Here is a 10,960-nt window from a genome sequence, read left to right on the forward strand (position 1 = left end):
GCATAAATTTTTCAAAAAGGCCAATTTTCATTGAAAATAAACAAAAAGTCTAAAACAATATTTTGAGCGCTCATTCAGCCCAAAAAATCTACTTTTCCATTTTATTTTAAATTTTGATTAGTCCATTTTGGTTTTTTTTTCAGTCAAAGTGTCTGTAAGTATTGGTGTGTTTTCGGTCTTCGGCTGCTTTCGGGTGTGTTCGGCTGCTAGGCGCGTATTGAATACACAGCGGCGCGTATTTGCAACACAGTTTTGTTCTGTGGCTTTGGATATGGTTTTTAAAAATCAAGTTTTGAAGCAACTATAGCAATTTGAATAATAAAAAATCATAGGCATTTGTAGAAAACACTTTTCTTCAACGATTGCACCCATTTTTAACACAATTTGTACGTGGAATACATAGAAAATAAGCGATTCGCTTAGGTGGCGCATAATAGGGCATGTTCCCCTACACTCGCGCACTTGCCAGCTGATCGATTTGTTCCTCCACATTCGGCATCGGGAAATTGTCTCGAATCACTTTCTTGTTGATTTCACGGTAGTCAATACACACTCTTCGCGATCCGTCTTTTTTCGGCACTACTACAACAGCGCTCGAGTATTCACTATGTGACGGTTGTATTATACCGTTCGCCAACCAATCATCTGTTTGCTTCTTCACAATTTCCTTTTCGAAAGGAGCAAGCCGACGTGGATTCACACACACTACATCACTATCGCACAACGTAATCTTCAGCTTGTTGGCGGCCGTGACCGACGATACCGGTTGATAATTTCTAATAAGATTTTTCACTTCGTCGCGGTATTTGTACGGTACGTCAATCTCGCCAATATCTCCGTACTCTTCGATCACATGGATCCACTTTAGGCTGATGTCATGCTGAAGCAACTAGCAACGCAACACAACGCAACGTTCCAATAAGATTGCGTTGCAACGCATTGGTATGTCATGCTGGCGCGACCTGTCACTTTGAAATTCCCTACAAATCATCACTCTACATCTAATAATGCTTTGAATCGTCTCCTTTCTTTCGGGAGCCATCAAAAACTCATCAAATCACGACCCGGATTGCAAGAATGCAGAAATTTGAACCGACAAAATTCCTTGTTTTTTTTGCCGGAACTAAGAATTTATGAAAATTTTCTCGCCGATTAAGATATTTTTTAGTTTATTATCACAAGTTCGGACAGATCTTCGTACTATTGTGCTTAAAACCCGGAATCACTGCTTCAAATCGAGAAAAAACAATATTCCTATTGGATTTCCTACTAGTCGCGCTACAAAACACATTGGCATCAGATTGGTCGCGCTATACAAAGCGACCAGTATGACAGGTCTGCGCGATTTCCATGGAGATCAAATGAGAGCTGGTTAGTCGTGTGAACGTTGCGTTGTAGGTCGCGTTGCTAGTTGCTTCAGCATGACATCAGCCTTACATCGTCGTCGTACGATTCTTTCGGCAGCTTGCTGATTCGCACACCATCTCGGGTGATGGAATAGTTGACCCCACACAAGAAGTCCATCCCGACCAACACTTTCATATCAATCGCTTCTTTTGGGACAACATACACCAGCATTTCGTAGCTTTGATTCCCAATCGACACATCAAGCAAAGCTTTACCGCAAACAGCTTTTGCGTTTCCTCCGTAGCCACGCACTTTAATTTCGGATTTCTTGAGCTTCTGGTCGTGATCCGGCAACTTTTCCCAGAAATCTTTTCGGATCAGAGAAATCTCGCTTCCTGTGTCGACTGTTGCACTCACTTCGTTGCCGCAAATGTTGATCAAAACATTTGGGTATGCACTTTTAACACTCTTCATTGTGTTCACTTTCGAGATACACTTCTTTACGCCGTCGTATTTCGATTTTTCGTCCGACTTAGCACAATTTCTCGACATATGGCCGTATTGATTGCAACGAAAACACTTTGGCCCATCATTCTTCTGCGGACAATCTTCTGCTATGTGTGACGTATCACCACAATTATAGCAATTTTTCTTCACCGTCGGCAACTTTTTCAACTCACGTAATTCCTTCTTCCGTGGGTACACATCGTGAGGCTTCTTCGCGACGATCTTCTTTTGCACTTTTTCGAAGTTTAGCAACTTCTCCTTCAGCTGACGGATGTTCTGCGCCTCGTACAACATCGCATGGTGGAATTCGTCGTCGGTAATTTCATCCACAATGTACTCGCAGACACTGGGCTCATCGAGTTCGATAGACTGGGCTATGCGCTGCATTTCGTAGATATAATCGCGTATGGTTTCGTCCGATTTTTTCTTCCGCGCGGCTAACTGACGATGGATATCACTCGCGCGTACGAAAGGGGAAAACTCTTTGATCAATGCAGCTTTTAGTTTGGCAAACGTAGTGATGTCACGTAGCGCAAACATAAATCTTCGTGCGGTTCCCGTTAACTTCTTGCGACACATGATTAGTTTTTGTTCGTCATACCAGTGTGCGGTTCGGGAAATCGCCTCAAACTGCGCCATCCACACTTTCACATCTTGCCCGTCTTCAGCCCCATACGTCTCGATGCTATCCTCAAGTTGAGACTTGTAAACCATCGACATTTTCTCTGACAGTCGCACAGCCTGCTTTTATCAGTTTCATTGTTCGTGACATCAGACGAATGCGACCGAAAACTTGCCGAACAGTCGACTACCATCAAACGAAACGACATTCACTCTTCTTTGTGTGATTGTCGAACGAAATTTCGTGTCTTGGTACACGAGAGGGATAATTTGATGGTCAAACGACCATAATTCCCGACAGTTTACGACATCGACTATCTCTTTCACGCAGCAGAACTTACAGACTTAATAAGCAAATTCAATCTTTTCTATTCACTCCCTCCTGTTGAAAAAAAATTCGCCGCTCTGCAGCGCCGGGTGATGTTTGGATGTGTTGGTCGAACAATGTGGAACGATTATCTCGATTATCTACGCAAGAGGGATGAAAGTCAAACGACTAACCACAAAAAAGATCAAAATTTCATTTGACATTTTTTTGTTCCCGATCAAACGATTGCGCTCTCCACGATTGTCACGAACGATGTGTGATGGAAGTCTCCGGAAAAATTCAAACGATGGTGACCACTTACAAGCCTGTCCTCAACATCACGAAACGAGTACGGTTGACGTCGCTCAATCGTAACCCGTCTTCTCGTAGTAGATGTGAGATGGCGTCCGTTCGCAGTGTGGAAACTAAATTCTTCTTCTTTTAGTTCCTCGCCGTAGTCACTGCGGTCGTCGTTATCGTGGCTTTCGGCGTCGTCAGCTTCATCATCGTGTACACTGTTGCCGTCATTCGGCGCTTTCGCTTCGTCGTTATGACCACCCTGCAGCTCGTTGTTCGGTACCCCATCGGAGATACACAATCGACCATCGTTTGCTGTTTCGATGTCGTGGTAAGCGATTCTTTGCGCCATCTCCTTCTTGCAACCATCCGTTGCCAAGCCACGTTTTTCACATTCGCTCACTATTCCGGACTTGGTGAAAAATTCACACAACTCGTTAACTTTTTCCGCCATCTTGGTTTCGGAATAGTTCGCCGTTCTTCGTAACAACTTTAATCACTTTTTTGCGGAATCAACGTGTCGACCGATCAATTTCTACATTCAAAACTCCTTCCCGGACCGAGCCCCCATGTAAGAAAAGAGGGAGGAGTCGATGAGAAATATAAAACTGAACTTTATTAACGATTTTGTTTTACGAACGCGGGATGCGTGTTCATCGGTCGAGAGTAGTGATTAGAACTAATTTTTTCTTCGGTTTCACCGAGGGGTACGCCAATCGTCCCACACATATTATAGGTGTTTTTTATGGCCATTATGCTCTTATCTCCCCTATGCCTAAATTTGCACAAACAATTGGTTATAAATTTTGTATTTGTTCCAAATTCTGAGCTTCTGAATTCTTTATTATGTTTTGAATTTTGATGGAATGACAAATTTGAAAAAGTCAAATAGGGGTGTAAATACGGTTATACACTGAAATACGTAAAACAAAAATTCAGATGATGTCATGCATTTATTGCCTTCACAATGCAGTTTCTTTTTATTCGCGACTTGCATTTTCTTTAAGTTTCAGAAATTTTAACCATGTTTAATAGACTAACAGATCTTGGTTGTTCTAAGAAGTGCAAAAGACCTTTGGCCTTCAAGTGCTAAATTGCTTTCAGAGTAATTAATTAAAATTGTAATCAAATTCTCTATTGGAGGAATCAGTTTTCCAATAGGCGCTTAGGAAACGTATAACTTCAATTCAGTCTCACTTTCTAATCTTTCTTTTTAACATTGTCACCAATATTTCACAAAACAAATTCAATCATAATATACAACATCGTGTTGATGCCGCATAAAATCCATTTTCAATAAAGATTCGGGAAACAGAAGGTTCCTTATCAGGATTTATGTTCTGTTTTCCAAAACAGAAGGAAATCATCAATTCAGAATCAGAACAAAATACTCTAAATAAACTTTACTTTAAAGATAATAAGCTAATACATATCTGAAATTCTAATGTACAATAGAATTTCAAATTCTGTATTTTTTCTTTTGTTTACCGTTGGTTTATTGAGAAATTTTAAAATTTATAAAGACACATCAGATGTCTAAAGCTAAACTTATTCAAAAATTTAATGCAGTTGTATTTTCACTTGCGTTTACAAGGAACTCATGATTAGAGTGCAAATTTAGAATTGAGGTTCTGAATCATTGTATAGATTCTCTAGCACGAATTTATTTCCCCCTCAATTTTTTATCATTCAAATATGAATTATGAAGCTTAAAATTAACCTAAATTATAAAATTTAAAAATAAAAATTTAAATTTGAGATCCAGTCTTATTTATTTCTTTTTGAAATCTATCACATTAAACATTCTTATTATGGATGATCGTGAAAAAATGTTTAAGTAGGGAAGATAAGGACATAACGAGCACCCAGGGCATAATAAGCACTCCTTTTTTTCTACAAAAGTACGTATTTTCGTACGTACGGATTTGTTTCGTACTACCTATAGTATTAATTTTTCACCAAAAAAGAGATATCCTTTCAATTTTTCTAGAAATATTGAATAATAACTTGCTAGGTTCTCAAGTGACGAAAATATTATAATTTGTGAGCACCACCAAATAAACTTTATGACCTTTAAATCATCTTGATCTGAAATGTACGCACTGCAACATGATTTACACTTTGTTTCTTAATTTTCACCATAATAAAATTTTTGATTTTTCACTTAAATCAATTTAAAACGCGTTTTTACTTAAATTTGTTGACCTGGGGAGAACAGAGCACTTTTAATCAGAGCAAGATGAGCGTTTCTGCCGTATAATCTAGCAGCGAATTCAACTCGATGAAGTCAACTGAATAATAGAGCTACAGCTTGACGTGTTTCATCTGTCGATTTGGCCTATTGGTAAGGTGTCGAAGAGGTAACCAGTAGACTCGAATTCGATTCCTGTTCGAGGAGATTTTTTTCACATACCATTCATGATTGATTTTTATTTATTGTTACATTATACGGCTAGTAGCATCATCCGTCAAACAAATCTTCGAAACATAATGTATGAGCATGTGTATTCTACAAACAGGCCTAGATTATTTTGTTATTGCTTTGTTTGATGAATCTACGCTTCACCGTTTAGTGCAAAATGCATCGATCATGAATGAGAAATGAAAAAAAAAATCACCTTGACCAGGCATCGAACTCGAGTCCACTGATTTCCTCTCCGACACCTTACCAATAGGCCGTGCGTACATTTCAGATTAAGATGATTTAAAGGTCATAAAGCTTCTTTGGTGGTGCTCACAAATTATAATATTTTCGACACCTTTCCAATAGGCCAAATCGACAGATGAAACAAGTCAAGCTGTAGCCCTATTATTCAGTTGACTTCATCGAGTCGAATTCGCTGCTAGATTCCCCAGCAGAAAACGCTCATCTTGCCTCGATTAATGGTGCTTATACTGTCCCAGGGGGGGGAAGTCATACATTCTCCTAACCTCTATTTAAACACGTGATTTCTAAGCTTGTTAACTTGATGACGTTTTCATCATTGCCAACGAGTGCGATCGCCTAGCTTGCAGATTCATGAAAGATGAACCTTTTAAATTTCGTCACGCAATTGAATGTGCAAACCATGGAGGCCATTCCAGTTTGGAACTCCCAGCTTAAAGTATCTAAAAAATTTTAAAGCCTAATTCAATCTCTTTTTGCTTGACGTTGTTTTTAAAGCGTCGGATTAAAGATTAAGACTAAATTTCAACACATTGCGGACCAAATACGAGAAATCTTGTTTTTTCGTTTGTCGAGAGCTGCGAGTATGCTAAACTCAAAAGATAAGAATGTCAAGATATTAATGATGAAATTTGTTCGTTCCTTTTTTTAAACTCAAAATTAAGTTGTTTTGGTTCAAAACACCACTTTAGTGGCAGCCCTCAACATTGAGTTCGACTTCGCAAAACTTCCTTCATAGTCTTCCGCTAATTGTTCCGGAAGGACAAAATTTTGCAAAGTGCAACACCAACAAAGAGAGTTAAATTTTTAGTTCATAAGGTCGAACTTAGCTTTGCTCCCTCGTCTAAGGAAAAAAAGAATCAGTTTTCAGTTCGAGCTCCGTTTTGAACCATCGCAAGAAGGAAAAAGGTACCCTCAACTTAAAGTTCATAAAATCGAACTATGTTTTGAACCTCGGTCAAACTTAATTTTGAGTTTAAAAAAAGAGCGTTGGATTGAAAAGTACAGTAGTTTTACACCACTTTTTCTACATTTTTGTGGTCATGATCTAAGAAAATTTCAAAAAATGTATACTTATGTGTAACGTATAGATTTTAACTTCATCTTTCTTTGACACTAAGTGAATTTTTTTGAGCATTCCGTAGCTGATTTACAGAGTTTTTTCCGAAGCATTTTTTTCGGATTTATTTTTTATAATACTTTGAATAACGGAAAACTGAAGTATTTCAGCTGAATATTGTCTGAGGCACATATTTGCGTTACATTTCTAAATCTATAAATTTGGTAAAAATTGGTCGACAAACAAGTGAGGTATAGCGAATTTAGGCGAGGAGTGTCAAATTGACACTCAACGTCTGATTATGAAGTTTTTTGTTCTTGGGCTTCCAAGGGGCGTCCATAGAAAAATGAATAATGCAAAATTAAAGATTTCAAAAATTCATTGAGGGTCTTCGGAGAAATAGTTTAATTTGGATGCACACGAATAAAGTTACAATCCGTCAAACTTCCAGTAGTTTCCTATTGACACCCAAGAACGAATTAGGATTAAAATCGAAGCAGATTATTCGAAAAACTTAATCCGGCATTTGAGTTGACTAGTCTTTTTTGATTATTTTTCATGTTTTTTTAAAATTTCTACATTTCTGCATCAAATCATTTATAAACTATTTGTACTCTCTGGAGCCACTTTTAGTTGTAAACTTCTAATATAAATTTACGTTCGTGTAGTACAGTTATAAAAATCACAAACCACAATAGTACAGTTTCAAAAGTCACAAAAATCACAACGCTGTTTTTACTCCAATTTGATTTTGACTATGCAAGGATCCAGTTTTTTGTAATAGGTTCAGTTTCTTGTATCTGAGTTTGAAAAATCAGTAAAATACAGTACATCATTCGCTATGGTGATTTGGCCACTGGATTCATAGGTTGAACTACATCACCAGTGTTTTATCGAATGGCAATAGAACGGTTTCAAATAAACAAGTTATCAAAAAATAAAGACAATAGAAATCAGGATTGGAGAACGTTGAACAAACAGTCAAGCAGTTTCGCTTTTGTTGAATAATGAATAAGGTGATTTTCCCAAACGACATTGCAGTTCCCGAACAGACACCCGCTGTCTTTAATTTCGCAAACTAAGTCAATCTTTAACTCGGGTAAGTTTGTTGCTGCGAAATAAGGTTCCCAGAAGGAAGATCAGCTGTCTTATTTCGCTGCTTCCTTATCAACATTTATTATCGGCTTAACACAAGGGGTTCTCCCGAACTCTCGACAAAGGATTCCAACCCCAGAAAGCGGCGAAACTTGGGAAACCGAGCAGAAGGTACCTTCCTACTACTTACTACCTACGACAAGAAAGGATTCTGACAAGGGCAGAGCAAAGCAAAAGAACAGAAAAGAAAAGTCGGGAAAATGTCTCTCTGTCGTCGCGCCGTTTGATTTGATGTTTGCCGAAGCGTGAAAGTAGCGACACTGACGATGTCACACGGGAAAGATTTTTCCTACCTCTATGTGATGGTGCCTGGGTGTGTTTTCCCGACTCTTTCTTGTTCGCTGCTGGCTGCCGCTGACTGCTAACCTCGATTTTCCACCAGTTTGAGTTTGCCCAGCAGTTTTCTTTGGCGTGGTAAGAGGTACAGTACCTGTCATAAGCAGCAAAAAAAAATCATTTTAACTTTTCGTTGGTGTAAGCGTTATTCAAAATTTACAAAGTACATATTTGCATAGGATGCATCGTTCAACAATAAGTTAGGTAAAGTTCATAAAATGCTTGTTTTGCCAGTATGAAGTCATGTTGGAACGACAAAATTTAAAAAAATATCATATAAGCATGCTTATTAGAACGCTGCATAAGTTTATTTCGTTCAAATATGAATTGATGAAATGAAATGAATTTTGCCTTTAATTTTTGCCCGGCTTAAGAATAAAATTTCGTTTTTTGTCATCATGAGATGAAATTAATATCTTATTCTAAATTTCATGATTATGTTTGTTTCGATTCACTAGTTTACAAAAGTAAAAAAAAATCGTGAACATTATTGACAGATCTATAAACAGTTAAAATATAACGGGCGCTGAATCCGAAAATGAAATTCAAAAAAATCGAGGTAGAACAGTTTTATAATTATGCTCCAAATATGAAATTTTAGAATTAATAAAAAGTACTTGTTCTCAGATTGATATAACTCGGAATTCATAACATTAACATAACTGAAATCTCTTTTTTGCATATTTCAGTAGAACAAATTTTCTATAGATCACCTGAATTTCATTTTTAGGTACGATCAATAGTATTTTTGATATTTGTAATTTTATGTAAGAAAAAAATTGAAAAAAAAGGAATTTTTAAGAAAAAAAATTGTTTGAGTAAAAGTTTTAGACTCGAAATTAAAATTGAAAAAATATGATTTTCTTTTGGCCTTGAATGTTAATTCAAAACAAAAATTTTAAGTGGTTATTTATTAAAATCGGTTTGAAATTGAAGATGTTATGGTTACTTTACCATAACAGTATTTTTTGATTTTTTTTTTAAATAATTCAACAAATTGCGCTGTACTAATCTTAGTAAAGGAAGAAATAAACATTATAAATCTCACTCGCTCCGAGTTAATTCCAATTACACTTACAAGAAGGTCACACGCCAAATTACAGAACTATCTGACCATGGTGAGGTGTTGCTTGAGTTTCAAACGTGAAGGTATTTTGCTCGAGAGGAACAAAAAATACTGGTTTTTATAAATATTTTTTTCCTCCTCGATCATAGGTCAGTGCCTTTCAATGTTTCGCAGTTTGAAACATTTTTATGAATTTCGGTATTGCTCGATGAAATTCACTTTTTCTTGGTTCAGCCGTTAAACAGTATAAGTAGTAAACCCGATCAGGAGAGCATATCAAAATAAAAACTCAAACGTATCTCACCAAGATATTTACATCTGATTCAGTTATAATCAAGTACTGAAAAATTTAGATTTTAAGTTTCTCCAATCTGAATTATATCTTATTCTGATTGACAGACTTGAATGAGGTTGAGATAATTTCCAACGATAAAGAATTTTTTCGGGTTGTCCCAAAATAAAATGATTATATCTTATTTTGATATATGTACACCTTTTTCTGAAACACGGACATCGAAGTCAACGGCCCAAACCGTACATCAATGAGTTTCGCTCAACAGATCCTTTAAATTGGATCCAATTTTTGGGAAACCAAAAATGGAACATGGTTTTAGCATATATTATGGTTTATTGACATTCCACTAGTAGTTTTTCTCGAAACACTCATATCTTGATAAGTTATAATTTTGATAGGTTTTGTTCTGCCCAATATCAAACTATGCTATCTGAACGAGATATAATCTTGAAAGGAGCATATCTAAAATTGATATAATTTAGCTATGATCGCATAGATTTTTTGATATAATTTGAGATATTTTAACATCCTACGAGTATTAAATAATAACTCATTTAGATAGGAAAAAATTAGTATCAAAATATCTCATCTTGATATGATTTAGTTTTTTCCTCCTGATCGGGAAGTGATTAGACCACATATCGAACAAATGCAATAAGAGATTCCTCAGTTAACAAAATTGAGCCAGGAATACCTAAAATGTTATTTTAAATTTTCTCGAAATTAAAGCAAGTCTCTTCATTTATTCCGACCAGCGATGCCACACGTACCGATTTCCCGGTATTTATACCGATTTTTGAGCAAAATTTTGACCAAGAATCGGTATATACCGGTTACCGATTTTTGGCAAATCATACCGATTTCATACAGATTTTTAAAATGTTAACCCAAACTACATTCCACTTCCGCATTCCCACTTAATTTAAGCTATCCTCGTAAAGGTCCCGTAGAAAGGAAACAAAGTGCGGTAGCTGGCGTGGCGTAAGTTGATCTGTACAACTTTTAGAGTACCCTGCAAATATCTCCACGGCTCACTCTCATAATTCGTTCAGTTGTTCGCGCTGTTTTGTTCCTATGTTCTGTCAAATGATGCACTATTATATTGCTCAACCTCAAAGCCAATGGACTCAGCTAAAGGCTGATATTTGACCTTCTGCGACTGCCAGCAGAAGGCAGAAGTTTCTAAAGACATTGACCATTGGCAATGCTCTTGTCTCCTGAGATGCTAACTTTACAAGGGAAGATATACACCGTTAGAATATAATCCTTGTTCAACTTGTCGCCAGATGTGGTATGTCAAGATT

General features: G+C 36.9%; 1 protein-coding gene across 1 annotated transcript; it reads right to left on the reverse strand.

Annotated features, from left to right (window-relative positions):
* Positions 1 to 448: 448 nt before the first annotated feature.
* LOC129753039 (uncharacterized) lies at positions 449 to 3,533 on the reverse strand. Its single transcript, XM_055748832.1, has 3 exons — positions 3,105 to 3,533; positions 1,438 to 2,556; positions 449 to 880 (listed from the first exon to the last, which is right to left on the reverse strand). Exons 1-3 carry the CDS (start codon positions 3,531 to 3,533, stop codon positions 449 to 451), a joined length of 1,980 nt encoding a protein of 659 aa, XP_055604807.1.
* Between the last annotated feature and the right edge of the window lie 7,427 nt (positions 3,534 to 10,960).

This window comes from Uranotaenia lowii, chromosome 3, assembly GCF_029784155.1.
Source record: "Uranotaenia lowii strain MFRU-FL chromosome 3, ASM2978415v1, whole genome shotgun sequence".
Taxonomy (NCBI): Eukaryota; Metazoa; Arthropoda; class Insecta; order Diptera; family Culicidae; genus Uranotaenia; species Uranotaenia lowii.

Coding starts and splice junctions, on each gene's coding strand:
- LOC129753039 (XM_055748832.1), bottom strand. CDS start 3,533: ATGGCGGAAAAAGTTAACGAGTTGTGTGAATTTTTCACCAAGTCCGGA. Junction 2,557..3,104: donor GTGATGTTGAGGACAGGCTT/GTAAGTGGTCAC, acceptor ATGGTTTACAAG/TCTCAACTTGAGGATAGCAT. Junction 881..1,437: donor AAGAATCGTACGACGACGAT/GTAAGGCTGATG, acceptor TAGTTGCTTCAG/CATGACATCAGCCTAAAGTG.